General features: G+C 38.4%; 1 protein-coding gene across 1 annotated transcript in view; it reads right to left on the bottom strand.

Annotated features, from left to right (window-relative positions):
• LOC131530119 (NACHT, LRR and PYD domains-containing protein 3-like) overlaps nt 1–25,481 on the bottom strand; it is a 33,027-nt gene that overhangs the window by 5,558 nt on the left and 1,988 nt on the right. Inside the window, exons 2-12 of the mRNA XM_058760239.1 lie at nt 24,793–24,889; nt 24,582–24,719; nt 23,921–23,959; nt 20,966–21,564; nt 20,669–20,849; nt 18,463–20,251; nt 18,123–18,296; nt 9,557–9,730; nt 9,277–9,450; nt 8,983–9,156; nt 3,630–3,791 (exon numbers count right to left, since the gene is read on the bottom strand). Of these exons, the coding sequence (XP_058616222.1) occupies nt 3,630–3,791; nt 8,983–9,156; nt 9,277–9,450; nt 9,557–9,730; nt 18,123–18,296; nt 18,463–20,251; nt 20,669–20,849; nt 20,966–21,564; nt 23,921–23,959; nt 24,582–24,719; nt 24,793–24,862 (3,674 nt within the window). The 5' untranslated portion in view covers nt 24,863–24,889. The remainder of the gene's footprint in view (nt 1–3,629; nt 3,792–8,982; nt 9,157–9,276; nt 9,451–9,556; nt 9,731–18,122; nt 18,297–18,462; nt 20,252–20,668; nt 20,850–20,965; nt 21,565–23,920; nt 23,960–24,581; nt 24,720–24,792; nt 24,890–25,481) is intronic.

The following is a 25,481-nucleotide window of genomic DNA, read 5'->3' as shown; positions in this document are numbered from 1 at the left end:
AACATAAATAAATAAATAATAATAATAAAAATTATATCTTTAAAATATTGCTAAGTAACATTGCAAACAACAATAAAATCACAGAAGAACTTTAACTGTAAGAGACACAAGTATACGGAAAACAAAGGTATTGTTTCCTATTTTTTCCTGATGTTTTTTCATTTCAAATTTTATATACATTTTTATAAACTTTTTTTTAATTATTTACTACTTAGACAATGTTAAAGACATTACAACAACATGTATGTTAGACCCGATTCCATCTAAACTACTAAAAGAGCTGCTTCCAGAAGTCATAGATCCTCTTTTGGCTATTATTAATTCATCATTGTCATTAGGATATGTCCCCAAAACCTTCAAATTGGCTGTTATTAAGCCTCTCATTAAAAAACCACAACTTGACCCCAAAGATCTAGTTAATTACAGACCGATCTCAAATCTCCCTTTTCTGTCAAAGATACTAGAAAAGGTAGTATCCTCACAATTATATTCCTTCCTAGAGAAAAATGATATCTGTGAGGAATTCCAGTCAGGATTTAGATCGTATCATAGTACTGAGACTGCTCTCATTAGAGTTACAAATGACCTGCTTCTATCATCTGATCGTGGTTGTATCTCTTTATTAGTTCTACTGGATCTTAGCGCTGCGTTCGACACTATCGACCACAACATTCTTTTGAATAGACTACAAAACTTTGTTGGCATTAGTGGAAGTGCCTTAGCATGGTTCAAATCGTACTTATCTGACCGCCATCAGTTCGTAGCAGTGAATGAAGAGGTATCATATCGATCACAAGTGCAGTATGGAGTACCTCAAGGCTCATTACTAGGGCCGTTACTTTTCACGCTCTATATGTTACCCTTGGGAGATATTATCAGGAGACATGGTGTTAGCTTTCACTGTTATGCTGATGATACTCAGCTCTATATTTCTTCGCGGCCCGGTGAAACACACCAAATTGAGAAACTAACAGAATGCATAGTCGATATAAAAAACTGGATGACGAGTAATTTTTTACTGCTAAATTCTGAAAAAATTAATTATCGGACCTAAAAACCCCACATGTAATAACCTAGAACATTATCTAACACTTGACGGCTGCTCTGTCAATTCTTCTTCATCAGTCAGGAACCTAGGTGTGCTGTTTGATAGCAATCTGTCATTTGAAAGCCATGTTTCTAGCATCTGTAAAACTGCTTTTTTTCATCTCAAAAGCATATCTAAATTGCGACTAATGCTCTCAACGTCAAATGCAGAAATGTTAATTCATGCGTTTATGACCTCAAGGTTAGACTATTGTAATGCTTTATTGGGTGGTTGTTCTGCACGCTTGATCAACAAACTACAGTTAGTCCAAAATGCAGCAGCTAGAGTCCTTACTAGAACCAGGAAATATGACCATATTAGCCCGGTTCTGTCAACACTGCACTGGCTCCCTATCAAGCATCGGATAGATTTTAAAATCTTGTTAATTACTTATAAAGCCCTGAATGGTTTAGCTCCTCGGTACTTGAGCGAGCTCTTATCGCATTATAGTCCTCCACGTCCGCTTCGTTCTCAAAACTCTGGCCGTTTGATAATACCTAGAATATCAAAATCGACTGCGGACGGCAGATCCTTTTCCTATTTAGCACCCAAACTCTGGAACAGTCTACCTAACACTGTTCGGGAGGCAGACACACTCTGTCAGTTTAAATCTAGATTAAAGACCCATCTCTTTAACCTGACGTACACATAACACACTAATAAGCTTCTATTATTCAAATCCGTTAAAGGATTGTTAGGCTGCATTAATTAGATCAACCGGAACCGGGAACACTCCCCATAACACACGATGTACTCGTTACATCGTAAGTAGAATGGCATCTACGCTAATATTTGTCTGTTTCTTTCCTAGTCTGTTTCTCAGTCCGTATCCGATCAGATGGTGGATCAGCACCAAGAGATGATGTCTACAGCCCTGATCGTCAGCGGAGACCAGGACACCCAGATGACCCCCAGAGACAGATCCCCAGATATATCAACCAAAAATAACAAAATAACTAAAATATAATAAAATACCTAACTACATAATACTACTATTGTTAGAAATTGTAACAAAATTAAAATAGAAATATAAACTTTTGAACTGCGGGTTTCGTCTGGTCAGAGGAGAACTGGCCCCGACTGAGTCTGGTTTCTCCCAAGGTTTTTTTCTCCATTCTGTCTCGGAGGGAGTTTTGGTTCCTTGCCGCTGTCGCCTCTGGCTTGCTCAGTTGGGGACACTTAATTTCTAGCGATTATTGCTGATTTGATTGCACAGATACTATTTAAACTAAACTGAGCTAGACAATGACATCTCTGAATTCAATAATGAAATGCCTTTAACTGAAACTTGAGTGTTTAATCTTATCATTATACATTACTGACACTCTATCCTCTAATTTGATACTGTTAAGTGCTTTGACACAATCTGTATTGTAAAAGCGCTATATAAATAAAGGTGACTTGACTTGACTTGACGTTATTGTCAACATGCCTATGACCAGATATGTTTTAGTGGACTTTCAAAATTTGCTTTGCTTGAGAAAGCATGAAAATATACAGTTATGATGTTTTTTTTTGTTCATACGATTTCGTCGAGTTAGTTTTCCATCAAACACAATGTAATTTTCGGCAATTGAGATCTGGCAGCAACAGCGCATTTTTCCGCTTGGGCGAGCGCTTCGGAGACAGCTTACCTCGCGCATGAAATCAGCCGCATACCAGCAGAACACTGAGAACGCTCTACAATCCTGAGAGTCATAGCCACAGAGCGGAGGCGCCAAAGCTGCGGAGAATCCGCTTACCCGGAAGCTTCCGTCACTGACGTAGATTTACAGAAAATTACCGTTGTTTTCAAATAAATAATTTTACATACTTATTCCCAGCACTTTATTAAGCTTCATGTCACATCTCAAATGATAAGGTATCAACTTATAATCATGTTTATATTAATTAGCCCGTGAACTCATTCTCTCAGATGGCCTGGGTATGCGGCGCATTCGCAGCTTATATGGACGGAACGCCACTGATATATATTTATTTATATTAAGTATTTGAGATTAAAAAAACAAAAAACAAGTAGGAAGTAGTTGTTGATTGTGTGTTGTCATTTAACCAAATGAAATCAATGAAATAATTTCAATGTAAGGTACATCTCCACTGTCGTCTTTCATTAAAGGCATAAAAAAACGCCCAATAATATAACTTAAAAAAAAGAGTTTATATGGTTGCTTCTTAATTATTTTGTTTCAATTAATACTGCTCTTGGTGTTTGTGGTGGTGTGGCAGGGCTCAGACTAATGCTCTTTAAATCTGTTATATTGTTGTGTCCTCTAGAAAGCCCTAGACTTCTATCTACATCAGTGTTTCTTAACCCTGGTCCTGGGCTCCCCCCAACACTGCATATTTTGTATGTCTCAAACCTAATCAAACACACCTGATTCAACTCATGAGCTCATTAGAAGAAACTCCAGGACCTGAAATAGGTGTGTCAGATAAGGGAGATATACAAAATAGGGTTGAGAAACACTTATCTACATACACCTAGAGACACTGAGTAGTTCAAAATCAAATAATAAAACCTAAATATTGCTGCTCAACATACTTGAGTTTGTCCAGATTCTTGAGATTTTCAGAGAGCAGCTTGACTCCAGAATCTTCTGGGTGATTGTAGCTCAGATCCAGCTCTCTCAGGTGTGAGGGTTTTGAACTCAGAGCTGAAGACAGATAACCACTGCCTTCCTTTGTCACCATACAGCCAGACAACCTACAGACACACAGCAACAGTCCACGTTACATTAGTTTGGCTGCCATACATCACTAACACACAGTCATTTGTGCTGTTATTTTTTGTAGTTTCAGTCAAAAAAAAGTAAAGTAATCAGAAACAGTTATACTCCATTAAAGTACAAATGTAATTAAAAACAGGCACAAAGTATTTCTATATTGTCACAAGACACCCAGGGTTAACCACCTGGGGTCGACAATGGCGCCGTCACTTGCATTTTATCCTGATGACAGCAAAAATAATTTAAATGCTCCGTAATATAAGTACAATACATCATTTGAATCTGTAAAGGGCCTACTGTTATTTGTGTACACTCACAATATCAACATAACAGTGTGCTTTTGTGAAATAAATAAAATATACATGGTGTATACATGGTGTGCTTTCAGCCATCTCAGTCTCATTCTGAAATGCATCAATAAAATGAACTGAAACTCAGCAAATACTTGACACACAGACATGAGGAACATATCTATGGAATGATTGAAGTGTCTACTTTGAAATGTTTTGTGTCTTTTAAGTCTTATCGAAAACATATATTCTGTGTTAAAGTAATCTGTATGAAAGTAACACGAGGTACAGTTCTTCCTGTCTGAGCTCATTATCTGTAATGTGATCATGCTTGCAAACAGCATGCACTGTTCATATGATAATTATCAATGTGAGACATGCGGACATGTAAACGCCCACGTCGCCTCAAAGTGTGAAGATTCATCAAGTTCATCCCGGCTACTTTTCTTTTTTCTTTTTTTTAAATACACGCTGAGAGGAATAAGCCAGAATTTACCTCAGAAGAAGAACGTGATGCCCTAATTGTAACAAACTTTTCCAACAAGACAACATTTACTTGTTGGACTTTTCCCAAACTGTAATTCCAGTCTAAAATGTGTGAAATCGAGTGCAACATTGCGTCTAAATGTTGTATGACGCGAGGATGTTTTTATACTCTATATATAGTATCTCACAGAAGTGAGTACACCCCTCACATTTCATGTGACAACACTGAAGAAATTACACTTTGCTACAATGTAAAGTAGTGAGTGTAAAGATGGTATAACAGTGTAAATTTGCTGTCCCTTCAAAATAACTCAACACACAGCCATTAATGTCTAAACTGCTGGCCACAAAAGCGAGTATACCCCTAAGTGAAAATGTCCAAATTGGGCCCAATTAGCCATTTTCTCTCCCTGGTGTCATGTGACTCGTTAGTGTTACAAGGTCTCAGGTGTGAATGGGGAGCAGGTGTGTTCAATTTGGTGCTATCGCTCTCACTCTCTCATACCGGTCACTGGAAGTTCAACATGGCACCTCATGGCAAAGAACTCTCTGAGGATCTGAAAAAAAGAATTGTTGCTCTAAATAAAGATGGCATAGGTTATAAGAAGATTGCCAAGACCCTGAAACTGAGCTGCAGCACGGTGGCCAAGACCATACAGCAGTTTAACAGGACAGGTTCCACTCAGAACAGGCCTCGCCATGGTCGACCAAAGAAGTTGAGTGCACGTGCTCAGCGTCATATCCAGAGGTCGTGTTTGGGAAATAGACGTATGAGTGCTGCCAGCATTGCTGCAGAGGTTGAAGGGGTGGGGGGTCAGCCTATCAGTGCTCAGACCATACGCCGCACACTGCATCAAATTGGTCTGCATGGCTGTCGTCCCAGAAGGAAGCCTCTTCTAAAGATGATGCACAAGAAAGCCCGCAAACAGTTTGCTGAAGACAAGCAGACTAAGGACATGGATTACTGGAACCATGTCCTGTGGTCTGATGAGACCAAGATAAACTTATTTGGTTCAGATGGTGTCAAGCGTGTGTGGCGGCACCCAGGTGAGGAGTACAAAGACAAGTGTGTCTCGCCTACAGTCAAGCATGGTGGTGGGAGAGGAAACCATGAATGCCAACATGTACTGTGACATACTGAAGCAGAGACGGGGCCGCAGGGCAGTATTCCAACATGATAATGACCCCAAACACACCTCCAAGACGACCACTGCCTTGCTAAAGAAGCTGAGGGTAAAGGTGATGGACCGGCCAAGCATGTCTCCAGACCTAAACCCTATTGAGCATCTGTGGGGCATCCTCAAACGGAAGGTGGAGGAGCGCAAGGTCTCTAACATCCACCAGCTCCGTGATGTCGTCATGGAGGAGTGGAAGAGGACTCCAGTGGCAACCTGTGAAGCTCTGGTGAACTCCATGCCCAAGAGGGTTAAGGCAATGCTGGAAAATAATGGTGGCCACACAAAATATTGACACTTTGGGCCCAATTTGGACATTTTCACTTAGGGGTGTACTCACTTTTGTGGCCAGCGGTTTAGACCAAGCGGCAACCTCCCGCTCTCTCTCGTGAAGCTAACACGGAAGTGACTAAAACTGCAATTCATCGACTGGCCGCTGGAGGCTGGTTGCAAAAGGGAGTCAATCCCATAGACTCCCCGTGTTAAAATGCCCAACTTTACAACAGAAAAAAACATGTTTACAGCCTGGTTTAAAAAATGATTTTGGTCTTAATAGCAAATTTTGCCCTTCATGACAACTGTGAGGGGGGTGAATTTTTTTAGAACTCATCTGTTTAAATTATATTGACCCTTAAGGTTCTGCATAATTAGAGCATGGCCAGTTGAGTGACAGGTGGATTGCCGCTGCTGCAACCACTGGCGAGCTAGGTGGGAGTGGTTTCAGCAACCAGCTCCATCCATGTACCGCCTTTTTGCCCATTTTCGATTATCCGGGAGTGACGCGTGGTGACGCGCTTGCCAAGATGGCGGCTGTTGGCTCCGCCCACTTTAGGCTTCAAAAATGCTCTTCAGAAACCTACGGGTAACGTCACGGACACTACGTCCATGTTTTTATACAGTCTATGGTTTAGACATTAATGGCTGTGTGTTGAGTTATTTTGAGGGGACAGCAAATTTACACAAATTTACTGTTATACAAGCTGTACACTCACTACTACATTATAGTAAAGTGTCAATTCTTCAATGTTGTCACATGAAAATATATAATAAAATATTTACAAAAATGTGAGGGGTGTACTCACTTCTGTGAGATACTGTATAAACTAAAACAGGCATGAGTGTTTTTTTTTTTACTGTATTTTTATTAAACGTTTTATAAAAACAACAAAATACACTTAGCATTTAATTAACATATTAATGCTGGGGAAACATAATAATAAATAAATAACCAAACAAAATAGAAAATGTCAGATTTTTAGTAGGTATACCATGTTCAATAATATTAATCATTCTCTTCCGTTCTACTAAAGACACTATCCGATATAGAAGGAAGAAAATCTGGCTTACCTTTAATAGGTATTACACATGATAAGGCTATTGCTCTGCTAAAAGTTTTTTTTCTTTTTATTCATTTCTTTTTTTTGTGGACCAAATTTTTACAGTATGCTTTATCCATATATTTGTTTTCTTCACTCCCTTTTGTGCTTGCAAATCCATGGATGGCAGAACTTTCGAAAGAAACTCCCATTCTGCCTCCTTTTCAACACCAAGCCAAGCAGTGATAGCCCTGAGCTGAGCAGCCCAATAATAGTATCTAAGATTAGGAAGGTTCAACTCCCCCATCTTTATGTGACATAAGTAATTTTATTCTTATTATTGGTCTTATTATTCAATCAGTTTTTCGTATTTATTAAATGCTGAGACCGGAACCCAAACTGGAAGGGATTGAAATAGGAAGAGAAGTCTCGGCAAAATGTTCATTTTCACAGTTTCTATCCTACCAAACATAGAGAGAGGTAGTACTTCCCATCTAGCCAAGTTTTTGTAAGATTTACAGAACCTCAGACACTTTGGTCTTCTGAGACAGACAATACACACACACACACAATGCATTAGGGCTGGGATGATAAATCGATGCAGAATCGATTCATGGATTAATTCTGAGATTTCCCGAATACATCGTGATTCCTCTGGAATCGATTCTGAGCTTAGATTGCAGATGGCGCTCTAATCTAGTTTTTATCTGCACACTCAAATGCTCATGAAGAAGAGCGCTGAAGAGTGCTTGTGCGTTCAGCTGAGTCTGTAATATCACCTCAGCTCAGAACACTTTTATGACGCAAGATTAATGTAAACACAGCCCACTGTGAACACCCTTGTGATTCGCTTCAACCTTTTCAAATTGTATTAATGATTATTTTAGGTGTATTAAGTGTAAGGATTTGCAGAGTACAACTGTTTCTAAAGCATGCAGTGCAATCTGCTGTTCAAAACTAAGCCCAGAATCAATTCCAGAGGAAACGCGATGCATTCGGTAAATCTCAGAATCGATCCATGAATCAATTCTGCATCGATTTATCGTCTCATCCCTACAATGTATTAACAAATGGCGCTTTTCCACTGCATGGTATGGCACGGTACGGACCTTTTCAACTTAATTAGGTTTTACGTGAAGTCAGGGACGCGCATCGCAGAACAGGCGAGCATTTGTGTTTATAAAGCATATACTTTTTTTTTTTTTAAATGACCGATTGTTTCGCTAGATAAGACTCTTATTCATCGTCTGGTATCATTTATAGCCCTTTGAAGCTGCACTGAAACTGTAATTTTGACCTTCAACTGTTTGGAGTCCATTGAAACTAACTATATGGAGAAAAATCCTGGAATGTTTTTAATCAAAAACCTTAATTTCTTTTCGACTGAAGAAAGAAATACATAAACATCTTGGATGACATGGGGGTGAGTAAATTATAAGGAAATGTTCATTTGAAAGTGCACTAATCCTTTAACAAAAATAAAATTCAGCTGTTTGTCACCTCAATATTTGATATTCTTCATGCTGCTCAGTTTGATGTTCGAATGACCAAAAAAGTTATTTTTTAGGCCTCAGTGGTCTAAGAGTGCCCTCCAAGGTAAAAATGATTCACATAACCATCAAATCAAGAAGACAGGGTATTTTGTAAAACCATGGAAAACGTTAAAGCTTCTTGTTGCTTCAACATATTCATAATTCTCATTACAGATTTGGGAAGATGTTTGGCACATTTTGCATTTTCAAATCCATGTTTATCCATGTTGACCCAAACTCACAGCGCTTGCATGAAATAGAGTCACTCTGAGACGCGATTTTCTCGTGTGTTAATGAATACAGTGTCATGCTTCACTCTCAAACTAAATGTGGTAGCATGTTGTTAATCATTTTATGGAAAACAATTTACCTCAGTATCTCCAGCTGGCAGTGTGGACTCTTCAGTCCATCAGAAAGCAGCTTCACTCCAGAATCCTGCAGGTCATTGTTACTCAGGTCCAGCTCTCTCAGACGGGAGTTTGAGGATTGTAGAGCTGATGACAAGCTCTCACAAGACTGAGAAGTGAGATTACATATGGAAAACCTGAACGAGAAAAACAGTAATGGCACACAGAATACATCTTAGCAATGTGATTTTAATGATTCAATTAATGGGAAAAACATTTTTTTTTTTTTAAATCAATGAAAGTGTTTGAAATCAGACCTCAGGATCTCCAGCTGACAGTCCGGACTCTTCAGTCCATCAGAAAGCAGCTTCACTCCTGAATCCTGCAGGTCATTGTTACTCAGGTCCAGCTCTCTCAGACGGGAGTTTGAGGATTGTAAAACTGATGACAAACTCTCACAAGACTGAGCAGTGAGATTACATATGGAAAACCTAAATGATAAAAACAGTAATTGCACACAGAATAAATCTTAGCAATGTTTTTAATGATTAATTTAATGGGGAAAAAAAAAATCAATGAAAGTGTTTGAAATCAAACCTCAGGATCTCCAGCTGACAGTCCAGACTCTTCAGTACATCAGAAAGCAGCTTCACTCCAGAATCCTGCAGGTCATTGTTACTCAGGTCCAGCTCTCTCAGACGGGAGTTTGAGGATTGTAGAGCTGATGACAAACTCTCACAAGACTGAGAAGCGAGATCACAGCCATATAGCCTGTGAAGAGAACAAAAAAACAGCCAAATTAATGTATTTATCAGGTTTATAATCTCGACTACATGTTTGTCCTAAATACAACTTAAACATTAAAATGGTAGACATTAAAGGCGACCTATTATGCTCATTTTTACAAGATGTAAAATAAGTCTCTGATGTCCCCAGAGTGTGTATGTGAAGTTTTAGCTCAAAATACCCAACAGACAATTTTTTATAGCTTATTAAATTTGCCACTTTTAGGGTGTGAGCCAAAACGCTCTATATTTGAGTATGTTGCTTTAATGCAAATGAGCTGGTGACCAGGAGAAGAGGGCGGAGCTTCAAGAGCTCGAGCTCCCCATTAGCAGCGCTAGCCTTTGCAAATAAACATTCCACGATTAGTACAAGCCTGTTATCTTTACAGAAAACATACTCGGTTTCAAAGTCAGTCATCTGATTATAATGTGCATAATAAACTTGCGTTTATGAATTACACACAGACGGGGAGCACGGCGGGATAAAAATAACAACATAGCTGGTCTCATGGTGCATGGCATGCTATCACAAACTTTATAAGTCCCACTCGTGATTATGAGCTCAACAAACTCAAGCGATCGACTCACATTGCTTTCATATGCAACTTTTAACCACCACATTGCTATTCACGATCATTCATGGGCAGCACCAGTGAAAACAGACAGAGATAATGGTAGCTTTAGCATCATTAGCCTTACAGAGTGCCAAGAAGCTCTTTCAGATGGCAATTTGGAAAACAAACGCGTGAAACTTACTTTGTCTGGAGCTGATGTTCGCGCACAAAGTGTTGGTATTGTGCTGCCTTCACGTGCTATTGGAAATTTCCTATTTCCCACTTATGAAGTCGTGATTACAAGCTTGTCGTATTCAAGTGCTTTAATGTCGGAAATAATTAAATGTAGCATCCCATTGGTTGACAATCATATAAACATTCACTGCGCTATACATGCAGTTCACTGACAATTCTGGAATTTTGGTCAAATACATGCTTATTTCACTGCTTATAAAACATACAATATGCTTCGCATGATCGTTCATATCTAGCCTATAAATACACTACTTTAGCGACAAGACAAAGAGATGTAGTTGTTGTGAGAACAGCAATGGTTGTTCTCTCCACCATGTTTAAAGTTTATGACCCGATCAACTCTGAAACTCGGGTATCAAAATTATTTCCGAATTTCCCAGTAGTAACTGCGATTTGAGAGGCCATTCACGTCCAATTTCTGATTAGGAAACTCGTATTTACGATAATTCCGATAGCACGTGAAGGCAGCATTGATCCCTGCACGTATTGGGGACTTTACCGATTTTTTTCCAGGACATTTCCTTAAACAATGAAACCACAGATGGAGGGAGTCTATGGAGACTCCTATGCTCGTTAGTGCATCCCAAAACACAACACTTGAAATGCCTCTTTGTCGCTGACATTGTATATCTCCAGCAGCTACAGCAAGTAATCAGTAATGACGGAGGCGGACCGCAGCTTCTCACTCAGGGCTGTGTCTGTGCTTATAGAGCAGCGTCACTAATGGGCGGGACTTCTCCCCCTCGGTGACGTGAACAGAGGGAGAATCTGAAACTGCTCGTTCTGAGAGACTGTTTATGATTGTGGTTTTCACACACTGCAGCCACACAACTGTGTTCAAACACCTTATAAAAGTGATTTTTTGCATAATAGGTCCCCTTTAAAATGGTATTAGTAACAGAAACAAGCACAAATGTCAGGGCATATCAAAAAATCTCCAAGGTCCAAAAAATCTCTCAGGATCAACTCCAGAGTGTTAAGTTTGCAGAAGATTAAACTGACTCATGAACAATTTGATCCAGTTCAGCTCACTGACTCAGTGATCTGCTCACAGCGTTCATGTTATCAACACACTAAATCTGTCCTACTGAAATGAGGCAAGTAATATAATATAAGAAAGTAAGGATTTGATTTGACGAAGAGAAAATAGAGCTACTACAATAAATGCATAAAAAAAGGGAAAGGGTTATAAATTAACATGAAATTGTAAATTGTAAACTGTTCAAAAGAATAACTTAAGGAAATTTAGGTATTATTTCATTTCTCATATGGAAATGTAATACGTCACTGTAATGTAATACGTCTGTAATGTAATACAATATAATATGTCACGACTTGTACAGTGAGGAAAATAAGTATTTGAACACCCTGCTATTTTGCAAGTTCTCCCACTTAGAAATCATGGAGGGGTCTGAAATTGTCATCGTAGGTGCATGTCCACTGTGAGAGACATAATCTAAAAAAAAAAAATCCAGAAATCACAATGTATAATTTTTGAACTATTTATTTGTATGATACAGCTGCAAATAAGTATTTGAACACCTGAGAAAATCAATGTTAATATTTGGTACAGTAGCCTTTGTTTGCAATTACAGAGGTCAAACGTTTCCTGTAGTTTTCAGCAGGTTTGCACACACTGCAGGAGGGATTTTGGCCTCCTCCACACAGATCTTCTCTAGATCAGTCAGGTTTCTGGCCTGTCGCTGAGAAACACGGAGTTTGAGCTCCTCCAAAGATTCTCTATTGGGTTTAGGTCTGGAGACTGGCTCGGCCACGCCAGAACCTTGATATGCTTCTTACAGAGCCACTCCTTGGTTATCCTGACTGTGTGCTTGGTCATTGTCATGTTGGAAGACCCAGCCTCGACCCATCTTCAATGCTCTAACTGAGGGAAGGAGGTTGTTCCCCAAAATCTCACAATACATGGCCCCGGTCATCCTCTCCTTAATACAGTGCAGTCGCCCTGTCCCATGTGCAGAAAAACACCCCATGCTTCACAGTAGGGATGGTGTTCTTGGGATGGTACTCATCATTCTTCTTCCTCCAAACACGTTTAGTGGAATTATGACCAAAAGTTCTATTTTGGTCTCATCTGACCACATGACTTTCTCCCATGACTCCTCTGGATCATCCAAATGGTCATTGGCAAACTTAAGTCGGGCCTGGACATGTGCTGGTTTAAGCAGGGGAACCTTCCGTGCCATGCATGATTTCAAACCATGACGTCTTAGTGTATTACCAACAGTAACCTTGGAAACGGTGGTCCCAGCTCTTTTCAGGTCATTGACCAGCTCCTCCCGTGTAGTTCTGGGCTGATTTCTCACCTTTCTTAGGATCACTGAGACCCCACGAGGTGAGATCTTGCATGGAGCCCCAGTTCGAGGGAGATTGACAGTCATGTTTAGCTTCTTCCATTTTCTAATGATTGCTCCAACAGTGGACCTTTTTCACCAAGCTGCTTGGCAATTTCCCGTAGCCCTTTCCAGCCTTGTGGAGGTGTACAATTTTGTCTCTAGTGTCTTTGGACAGCTCTTTGGTCTTGGCCATGTTAGTAGTTGGATTCTTACTGATTGTATGGGATGGACAGGTGTCTTTATGCAGCTAACGACCTCAAACAGGTGCATCTAATTTAGGATAATAAATGGAGTGGAGGTGGACATTTTAAAGGCAGACTAACAGGTCTTTGAGGGTCAGAATTCTAGCTGATAGACAGGTGTTCAAATACTTATTTGCAGCTGTATCATACAAATAAATAGTTAAAAAATCATACATTGTGATTTCTGGATTTTTTTTTTTAGATTAGGTCTCTCACAGTGGACATGCACCTACGATGACAATTTCAGACCCCTCCATGATTTCTAAGTGGGAGAACTTGCAAAATAGCAGGGTGTTCAAATACTTATTTTCTCACTGTATATGACATAAGTCCCTATATCAGTAGTGATGTTGCCATATATGTTACATATAAGGCAATATATTATCATCGCATATATCCATCTTCTGGGTATATGCAGATATTTGTTTATAACATATTTGAAATTCCCATAGTAAAATTTGTATATAAACATATTTAAAGTATGTATATGATTAATTTTTATATGGTGTTGCATGTTATAACCATATAAGTTAACCATATATGTTAACAATATATATCAAAATTGTATATGGTACTAGGCTATATATTTTTTGACCATTTGTTAACAATATACATTTAATTTATATATTCAAGTTTATTAGCCATATATACCTTAAATATACTGTTTATTGTAAATCATATGACAAAATTACTTTTTGCTTAATTTTATGCATTGTTTCAATTCAGTTTTCTGTGGAAAAAGTAGAGATGTAACATGTTCAAAAAATGCCAATATGCTAAGACTAAATTCATGTCAATGATTGGATAAGTTACTTGTAGAATAAGGAATGTATTATAGAGTCATGGGGGAAAAAAATACATTTATCTTTTTGTCCATACGCGCTTTCATCATTGCAATTATCGTCATTGTACTAAAACACAATTCATTATACCACATGCGTGATTGTACTTGAAACTCAAAATATAGCTGTTGCGCACAGGGGTGAAAGCAAAAAAAATATATATATTTTGACTGAATTTTTCCTCGGCCAAACCCCATTCCACAGCCATACCTGTCACACACCCAGTTTAAGAGCCGTGTTTTTATTCTTGTAATTAGGAGCGCTTGTCCTCCTAATTTAAAAATGTAGGAGCATCTTCTAATCAATAATAAAATATTTCTGATCAAAACATTAGCCTTCCTAATACGAGGTGACATTTGACTCAAAGTGATTTACAGGGGCATTTTCTTTTTACCTTTGTAAATGCATTTTTCTAATTGTATTAAATGTATGCAGTGTTTCCTCTAGGATTTATTCCAGCTGTGATGGCAGGACTATCTCTCATGGACCACGACCCCTCCGCACCCAACAATCACCTGCACTCAGAATCACATTTATTGTAACTAAAAAAGACAAATAAATAGCAAATAATAAAATAAGAACAAATAAATTAAATGACAATCAATAGCACAAACAAAAACAAGATACAAATTAAATGATCAGATCTTATTTTTTTTCAGTTAGGTCTAACTATAATCTATTCAACTGTAAAATAACACTGGATAGTCTTCACTGTATAATGACAGACAGCAGCAGGTTTATTTAGGCTGCTGTCTCTTTAAGACCTCATGCATGGATCTAATATGTTACACATGGCTCTATGCTTACATTTCTTTTTAGGAGCGCTTGTCCTCCTAATTTAAAAATAAATAAATAAATAAATAAAATAGGAGCACCGTCTGATCAATAATCAAAAATTCTCATAAAAAATAGCCTTCCTAATATGAGGTGATATTTGACTCCTTAAAGTGACTTACAGGGGTATTTTCTTATTACCTTTGTAATAGCAACATTTTCATTCAAATATGAAATATGTATGTTTATAAGCTTTTTAAAATTTCTATTTAAAACAATATAATAAGAAGTAAAATAAGACAAATAAGTTACCAATCGTATGAAACCACAATGATTTTCTAGACGGGCACAAAGACAGACCAACACCACTGAGTGGAGCACTGGATGAAACACCCTTGTACGAGCTGCAGCGGTGCTGGTAATTTACACTAATTTACTTTATTATAATTCATATGCAAATGTTACATAGAAACTAAGCGACATATACAATTATATAGTTATGGACTGCAAGAGCCTCTGTCCATATATCAGATAATGTTTCAAATATTCGCTGTCATTGTGTTATATATGATTTTATGATTACAGCTGCATTGATGTGTTTTGCTATTTGCTAACTATATAATATTTGGTAGATTAATCTGTATAGAGATACTGTAAGCTCATTGTTTTCACTGGATAAGCAATGCAACATCTGAACATGTATTAAAGCTGTCTGACAAAAGTAATGGAGCAAAATTATAATGTTTATCTCTGAGATGTAGTCTAGTCTAGACTAGAACTATAAAGCTGCACAAAATGGTATTCAGTCCCTCCAGTTTTTTGCGATTCCGCGATCGCTGAATACAATGCAAAATAAACAAAACATTTTGTGATCCTGCATAATTCGTCATTTAACCGCAAAATAATCGCAAAAAAATAAATGAAAGACCTCACATAACACAAAATTATAATCATCTAACTGAATTATTTTACATTACGTGGATTCAGATGTTGTTGACGTGATGAAGTCTGTGTATGTGACTGGTCAGTCAAGAAACAATGGCGGCAAATTTGTCTCACCTGCCTCCTCACATCAGGGCTGAGCAATACCCCGATATACTGCACGAGCAGGGCGCCGTTTCCGTATGGCAGAGTATGCAGTTTCCATACCCTCGCCCAGTTAGGTGTGCCGTGGAAAATTATCCAAACTTCATATCTCTATTATAATTCGTTATTATTATTTTAAATCAGAGGGTTTTAAAAATGTTTAACCAATGATAAGCATTAAAAAGAGCTTGTCAGTAAAACTTCGTAATGCATCTCTCAGCGAAACCTCGTAACTTCACCGGCCTCCATTCAGATTTACGCGCCGCGCGCAGCCTGGAGACAGATCTCCGCTTTTTTGCAATGAAAGGGTAAATAAATAATTGATGTTGGAATAGTACAGCGTTTTCTTTACTCAAACACTATGTCTGTAAAGGCTAATGTTTTTGTGTGCTTGAAGAGCGGAGAAGTAGGTTATTTGCCGTCTATCCAATATAGCCTACTACGTTTTAAATATCATGTGCATAAGCGCTTAATTTGAGATTTTGACCAAGTTTATTAAATAACAAGAAAAACTAAGCGTCCATATAGCTACAATAAACGTTATATAACCTGTAAAAGTTGATGAAAGCATATGTTGCGATGCACTTGCTGCCTCAGATAACAGCTACAGCCGTTCTAATGACACTCCATCTCCATCATTCGCTGGTCAAAAACACTGTTAACTCCATTTGAACTTGAATTTCATATAATGTTAAGTGCATTAAGTGCACGCTGATCAGTAAAGTCTGATACAATACCAACGCTGACTACGCAGTGTTGTTTAATTATAGAATTTTTTCCCCTTCTATTTTTTATATATCAATATATAATATATATATCAATATATCAGAATTTATTAAGAGACCAAAATACCAAATGTATGAATTGGATTTACAAGCAGTATGTACAGCTTCTTTGTTAATGTTTACATAGGTAAGGTGGAAAAAGGGTCCTAAGGTTGTTTTAAAAGTTCAAATGTTTCAGAATTGACTAAGAGACCAAAATAAACCAGCTTTATGCATTTTGTTTGTTATTTGTGAATATTGTGCATCTAACAATACATAATCTGCATGTTTAATAAACTCCAGCTGGTTCAAAATCGCATGGGATTAATCGTGCAGCCCTATTGGGGACACTTTATTTCCAGTGATATCGTCGACATGATTGCACAAATACTTTTAGAACTGAACTGAGCTGGATGATGACATCACTGAATTCAATAATGAAATACCTTTAACTGAAAATTGAGTGTTTACTATTGTCCTTCTGCATTACTGACACACTATTTTCCTATTTGACACTGTAAAGCTGCTTTGATACAATCTGTATTGTTAAAAGCACTACATAAATAAAGGTGACTTCACTTGAGTTAATTTGGTAAATGTGATATAATTAAAAAAATAATAAAAAAAGTAAAAAAAAAAAAAAAAAAAAAAAAAAATCGCAAATTTGTCACAAATTTATGGAAATTACCACCACAAAATCAGTCATTTTGATCGCAAAAATCACACAAAAAAATCGTGAAATCCTGGAGGGACTGGGTATTACTCAAATACAAGCACCTTGAATTCATTCAGTACTGTACTTGGTTATATTGCACCAAGTACACTGACCTATCAGTGTCATGCCTATGCTGGGTGCATAAGCACATACATGTGCATACTGCATAAAGATACAGTACACTGAAGGATCTGACTTTGGGGTTTTAAAAATATGGTTAACCTATGGTAGTCAATTTTGTTCATATCTTTGCTGATAATTGTGCTATTCCTGTTTGTGTCCCACAGAGAGGCAGTTGTCCCATGAAAGTCCAGAAATTCTCAGAAGATAGAAATGGAGGCTGAACCTGCAGATTGTGGATGGCAGTGGTGTGAATGATGGAGCATCTACCCAGAAAAGGTTACATATTTAGTTGTGAAATCTGTCATTGAACACTTTGGTTACTATAGTATAATTCTTCATGTCTGTAGAAGCATATTATTTGCATGGGCATGCAGGCTGTGCTTTGTTGTTGTTCTGCTTTGTCCTTAAAGGGATAGTTCACCCAAAAATGAAAATTCTGTCATTAATTACTCAGCCTCATGTCGTTCCAAACCCGTAAGACCTTCGTTCACATTCGGAACACAAATTAAGATATTTTTGATGAAATCTGGGAGCTCTCTGACCCTCACATAGACATCAAGGGTCCTACCACGATCAAGGCACAGAAACATAGTAATATCTTAATTTGTGTCCAGAATATGAATGAAGGTATCCACATGTTGTAACACAGTGATTCGGTGAATGTCAAACCTCAGTGTGTTCAGCTGACAGTGTGAACTCTTCAGTCCATCAGAAAGCAGCTTCACTCCTGAATCCTGCAGGTGATTGTTACCCAGGTCCAGCTCTGTCAGAGGAGAGTTTGATGATTGGAGAGCTGAAGATACAGTTTCACAGCATGTTTCATCAAGACCACAGCTGTCAAATCTGCCAAAACAGAAATCAATTTTCTGATGTTCAGTGTTTCTGCAATAACTTATTGTACCCTTCATAATCAGGACAAGAAGACATTTTACATAATATTTTGACAATTAATTGTTTAGTGATGTAGAATAAAATATTTGATCAAACAGCAGTCAGTGAAATTACTCACAAGGCTTTTCTGCAGCATCTCACAGCTGGAATGAGTCTCTCGTAGTTTTCTTGTTCTGAAGTGAACCTCTTTGGGTTGAACTCATCCAGCACCTTCTCTGACGTCAGTAGTACTGTGATCAGCAGAGTGCACATTGAAGATGAGAGGTCTCTTTCTGGATGTTCATCTAAACTGAGGTATCTCTGGAGTTCCTCATATAATGAACGATCCTTGAGCTCAAGTAAGCAGTAGAATAGGTTGACTGAAGCTTCATCTGCGATATCCTCATCTTGTTCTTGTTCTTGTTTAATGTGTTCAGTTGTTTGTCTGATGCTCTCTGTGGTGTCTTCAGTGCGTGTGATCAGACCTTGGAGAAGATTTTGACTGGACTCCAGTGTAACGCCCATCAGAAACCGCAGGAACAGGTCCAGATGTCCTCTCCGACTCTCCATGGCTTTACCAACAGCCTTCTGCAGTAGCTCCTGCAATGTGATATTTTCTTTGGGCTTATCAAAGAAAAACTGAAGCTCCTGCATGTTCCTCTCCAGGTAACAGATGAACACATGCACTGCAGCGAGGAACTCTTGAACACTCAGATGCACAAAGCTGAAAACCTTCTTGTAATGAAATACATTTTCCTTCTTAAAGATCTCAGCGATCATTCCTGTGAACTCAGTGTCTTTACTCACGTCAATACCACACGCTTTCAGATCTTCCTCATAGAACACAATGTTTTCCTGCTTCAGCTGTTCAAACGCTAGCTTGGCTAACTTTGAAATCATTTCTCTGTTTGAATCTAAGTTCTTTGTAGATTCTCTTTCTGTCTTTTTGTCATATTTCTGGTTCTTAATGTTCATCTGTATCAGCAGGAAGTGGATGTACATTTCAGTGAGTGTTGTGCTGATGGTCTCTTCACTGTTGTTGATGAGAAGATCCTGAAGTACAGTTGCTGTGATCCAGCAGAACACAGGGATGTGGCACATGATGTAGAGACTACGAGACGTCTTAATGTGTTTGATGATTCTGTCGGCGAGAGTCTCATCTGTGATTCTCCTTCTGAAGTACTGCTCCTTCTGCTGGTCAGTGAATCCTCGCACCTCAGTGAACAAACCCACATACCGAGGAGGGATCTGATTGGCTGCTGCTGGTCGTGATGTCACCCAGACCAGAGCTGATGGAAGCAGACTCCCTTTGATCAGATTTGTGAACAGCACATCTACAGATGATCTTTCCTCAACATCGTTCACTATTTCGCTTTCAAATTCCAAAGGCAGGCGACTCTCATCAAGTCCATCAAATATAAACACTAGTCTGCATTCCTCATATAACTTTGATTTTTCCAGGTTCTTCAATTGAGGATAAAATTTCCGCAGAAACTCATGGAGACTGAACTGTCTGTCTTTAATGCAGTTAATCTCTCTGAATGGAAGCAGGAACACACAGTGTATGTCCTGATTGGCTTCTCCTTCTGCCCAGTCCAGGATGAACTTGTGCACAGAGACAGTTTTTCCAATGCCAGCGACTCCCTTGGTCAGCACAATCTTTTTCTCATTGTTTTTCCCTAGTAATGTAAATATCTCATTGCATTTGATTGGTTTTTCCTGTGTTTTTTTCTTCTTGAAAGCATCATCAATCTTCAGAATCTCATGTTCCTGATGAACCTCCTTCATATCTCCCTCTGTGATGAAGAGCTCTGTGTAAACAGCCTGGAGATCTGCTTCATTGTCTTCTGTGCCCTCAAAAATACCTTCTGCTTTCTTCTTCATGTTGGATTTGTGAGTTTCCAAGAATTCTTTCAGAATCAAATCTGCTGTTTTAAAAGATGATTAAGTTAATAAAACATAGGGAAAAGCAAAAACAGATTTCATTTTTAAAGACACATGACGAAGCTTTTGCATCAGCATGATCTCTTCAGAATTAATTAAACATATTGTAATTAAATAAATTTTCCTTCTTAAAGATCTCAGCGATCATTCCTGTGAACTCAGTGTCTTTACTCACGTCAATACCACACGCTTTCAGATCTTCCTCATAGAACACAATGTTTTCCTGCTTCAGCTGTTCAAACGCTAGCTTGGCTAACTTTGAAATCATTTCTCTGTTTGAATCTAAGTTCTTTGTAGATTCTCTTTCTGTCTTTTGTCATATTTCTGGTTCTTAATGTTCATCTGTATCAGCAGGAAGTGGATGTACATTTCAGTGAGTGTTGTGCTGATGGTCTCTTCACTGTTGTTGATGAGAAGATCCTGAAGTACAGTTGCTGTGATCCAGCAGAACACAGGGATGTGGCACATGATGTAGAGACTACGAGACGTCTTAATGTGTTTGATGATTCTGTCGGCGAGAGTCTCATCTGTGATTCTCTTTCTGAAGTACTGCTCCTTCTGTTGGTCAGTGAATCCTCGCACCTCAGTGAACAAACCCACATACCGAGGAGGGATCTGATTGGCTGCTGCTGGTCGTGAGGTCACCCAGACCAGAGCTGATGGAAGCAGACTCCCTTTGATCAGATTGTGAACAGCACATCTACAGATGATCTTTCCTCAACATCGTTCACTATTTCGCTTTCAAATTCCAAAGGCAGGCGACTCTCATCAAGTCCATCAAATATAAACACTAGTCTGCATTCCTCATATAACTTTGATTTTTCCATGTTCTTCAATTGAGGATAAAATTTCAGCAGAAACTCATGGAGATTGAACTGTCTGTCTTTAATGCAGTTAATCTCTCTGAATGGAAGCAGGAACACACAGTGTATGTCCTGATTGGCTTCTCCTTCTGCCCAGTCCAGGATGAACTTGTGCACAGAGACAGTTTTTCCAATGCCAGCGACTCCCTTGGTCAGCACAATCTTTTTCTCATTGTTTTTCCCTAGTAATGTAAATATCTCATTGCATTTGATTGGTTTTTCCTGTGTTTTTTTGTTCTTCTTGAAAGCATCATCAATCTTCAGAATCTCATGTTCCTGATGAACCTCCTTCATATCTCCCTCTGTGATGAAGAGCTCTGTGTAAACAGCCTGGAGATCTGCTTCATTGTCTTCTGTGCCCTCAAAAATACCTTCTGCTTTCTTCTTCATGTTGGATTTGTGAGTTTCCAAGAATTCTTTCAGAATCAAATCTGCTGTTTTAAAAGATGATTAAGTTAATAAAACATAGGGGAAAAGCAAAAACAGATTTCATTTTTTAAAGACACATGACGAAGCTTTTGCATCAGCATGATCTCTTCAGAATTAATTAAACATATTGTAATTAAATAAATTTTGAAAGTAACACCACCGATTTTAAATATACATAGATGGAGCACATATAATACTTGAATGGGAGAAGTGCAGTGCACAATATGGTGGAATAGTCCTGCTTCTGAAAAAAAGAGCCGGTTGTTAATTGGTAAAGTCATCACTTCACTGCAGCTGCACTAAGAAGCTCTGGTCAAGTCAAGTCAAGTCACCTTTATTTATATAGCGCTTTTACAATACAGATTGTGTCAAAGCACTTAACAGTATCAAATTGGAGGATGGAGTGTCAGTAATGTATAATGATAAGATTAAACACTCAATTTTCAGTTAAAGGCATTTCATTATTGAATTCAGAGATGTCATTGTCTAGCTCAGTTTAGTTTAAATAGTATCTGTGCAATCAAATCGGCGATAATCGCTAGAAATTAAGTATCCCCAACTGAGCAAGCCAGAGGCTGGTTGCTATAGAAACAGCATCCTGAGACGCTCTTAGGACTGTGCTGCTCAATGACTGGTCTAGCCTGAGAAATAAGCTTTTTTAACGCCACTTGAGCATAAGAAAAAAATCTTATGAGACAATTGTCAGATTTCATTGTTGATTTCAAAAGTAATCGCCAGCTTGGTGAACGGCATAAATCACGGTTAGTGTAAGATTATCAATGGCAATGAATAAAAACACCTCCATGCAGTGGCATTGTTCATAATGTTGCACAGATCAGGGTTGGGAGCATTATTAATATTAGAACAGAGATGAAATGTGAGAGGTGATGTACTGTATCACCAGATCTAACTAGACTGACCTCCTCAACAGCCAGAAACTAGGGGTGTGCGATACTGCAAATTTTGGTATCGATCTGATACCAAGTAAATACAGGGCAAGTATCGCCGATACTGATACCGATACCGATACTTTTTCCTTTTTAATAACATGCATTTAAATGACCAATTACACTTTGAAAATTAACAATAACTTATGTTGATATGACTAAAATATTATATTCACCTTAAAGCTATGTGGATATTTGCCTTTCTGAAAGGAGTTTGCAAGCAGAGGAGCCCAGAATATGAAAGCAATGCGTAAAGTTTCCTGTTAAGCATTTTCCTCCCATAAAAAAAGAGTTATAAAGAAAAAAAAAAACTTAACATGGACTAATGCATTAAGAAAGTAATATTGAAAGGCCAACTCAGTATACTGATGATGCAAACTATATGCAGGCAAGCAGCCCAGCATATGAACGCAAAGTGCATGCATGTTAAGTGTTTTCCTCTGATAGAAAACTTTTATAAAGAAAAAAACAACAACGTGGCTTAATGGTTGAAGACTGTATAAAAAGGCCAAATTCGGTAAATTTAATGGGTCTGGCTTCCAGTCTCATCCGCTTCCAGCGATTTTTAACTGTACAAAAGCTTGGTATTGCAAACTATTTTTGGTTTATTTTTCTCATGATTTCCCTACCGTGCCTAAGGAAGTGGAAGTCTTGTACATACAGTCTATGAAAAAAGCTTACTTTCACGTTGAAAAAGGTGAATAAATTTGGTGCTGTTGCCACAGTAGCGAATTTCTACCGTTCCATTTCTCGCTGTAGCATAATATCCGCTTGCGCATGGAGCCCCTGAGTCACGTGATGGCATAACAAAACACTAAAGCAGGGGAGGAGCAGTAAGGTTTGCATACGAGACGTGAAAAGAGCGGTATATAAACACACAGATATGTCTATTCTTTGTTGAATGTATTAAGCAATATGTTAAGTGTAGAGGAGAGGAAATTAACCTAAAGTATCGATCTAATCAGGCTAGTATCGATCTGATACCAATACCAACGTTGGTATCGATACTATCGATATTAAGATCGATCCGCCCACCCCTACCAGAAACTTCAGCCGTGGGTGACCAGCAATGACCACACCAGTATACCTTATACACACAGAAACAGTGCATTCACTGCCAGCTGTTCCTGAAGCCCTGTCCTCTGTACTGACTTTACAAATTACACATTCAAAACAGTTAAATATTCCTGGATGACTTGATCTGAATGCTTAAATCCATGAGAGACATGACAAGTTTAGTGAATTAACTAAATCGAAAACCTCAAAACTGTATAACCAAAGTCCCTTTAAGGCAAGTCATTTCACTCGACGGCCTTCTTTGAAACGCCTCTGAAGCAGCTATTTCAGTCATGAAAGTGCAGCTCCTGTCTCTCTGAACGGGGAAACATTTTCTCCAAAGCTGATAAGACTGCACCTTGTTTTTCGGTGTGTTTCTCTGCCGTCTCTGAGATTTCTGTGAAGAGAGAGAAAAAGGACAGAAGTAAAAAATGTGTGACAAAATATACAGATACATGAAAGAAAATTCTGTACAGTATGTCTGCGTAAGAACAATATGACCATAAATGAACTGTGAGATTGAGAGGTCTCTCACAGGCCTCCCTGAGTGTATTATGAGTCACCATTCACTTCCCTTATGTTCAGTCACCATAGAGAACATGTGCGAGTGAAGAAATCTCACATAGCCTCCTGTGTATTTTTATAAGAAGTTATTTTTCAAGTGATGTGTGTTTATTGTCCTTTTATTCCTACCTGCTGCGTTATTGTTTTTTTTTTTTCTTTGTTCAAGGTTATTCCATATTTGTTATTTCCAACTGCGTTAATGAGTAAGAAATTATTCCTTTTATGGTTTTATCTTTGTACGCTCTCTGGGGAGACAACTTTCTATGCAAAGTATAAAATGTGTAAATGGCTCAATAAAGATTGAAGATTTAGGACATCATTACTGAACTGATGAGGAAGAGAAATCTAATTCTTACATGAACTTCAACAGGAGCAGGGTTCACGATCACTCAGCATTATTACACTGGCTGCTAGTAAGCAGTGTGTCTCAGTGAGCACAGTTAAAGTGACAGTACCGTGTCCTGCAGTGCTGTAGCTGATGGTCACTGGAGCTGTGAAGGTGTTTCCAGCGAGTACAGGAGCATTTACAGCTGCTCCCATCTGAGCTTTCACATCAACACTGACTCCAGTGTGAGGACTGCTGCTCGTCTGAGCTGGAATACAGAGAGATTCATTACATTTCCTAAATGACAACTTCAACATTAATGATATTCTGTTCTTCATTACCTTCCTCGAGTTTCAGCTTTTTTGTTTCTGGCTCATCTCGTGTCACACAATCCTGCTCACCAGATGCCATCGTCTTCACCGACTCGCTGCTGCTGGACTGGAAGAAGAAGGTTTTAATCGCTCTAATGTCACCAGACACCTGCTAACTGAACATGTTCACAGCTGTAGTAGTGTTTGTGTTGTTTCTCTGTTCTTCAGTGAATCTGCTTGTTAACAGCTGTTCATCAGCGTCTGAATTCATCGTGTGTTCATTCTCTCTGTCAGGTGGACTATATCAGTAAAATATCAGCTTTAAAGCTGGACATATTTTCAACTGTAAATGTTGTGAAGGATTAATAACAGAATGCATTTAACACAATTATCCCTTCAATTTAATTTGATCATTATTATGTGAAATCTATGACACTTATTGTCTTTCAAAGCCGTGTCCCCACGTTTAGTCAGCACCGTCAGACACTGATTAAGATGTAATAAAATCAGGGAATATCAGGGGCAGCTGTGGCTCTGAAGGACCCCTCGCCACAGTCCTCCTCTGCAGAGTACATCACTGTCAGACAGACTCTGGTCAGATTTATACGTTTAGAATATTAATATTTTAAATCCTAATGTTAATATTTCCTGAGTCATAACCATGATATGAACACCATCCTCCAGTTTCTGAGGACATTATCTGAAATATTTAGATCATT

This window comes from Onychostoma macrolepis, chromosome 22 (genome assembly GCF_012432095.1).
Source record: "Onychostoma macrolepis isolate SWU-2019 chromosome 22, ASM1243209v1, whole genome shotgun sequence".
Classification (NCBI taxonomy): Eukaryota; Metazoa; Chordata; class Actinopteri; order Cypriniformes; family Cyprinidae; genus Onychostoma; species Onychostoma macrolepis.
Note: the sequence above shows the minus strand (reverse complement) of the source record. Positions and strands in the feature narration are given on the sequence as shown.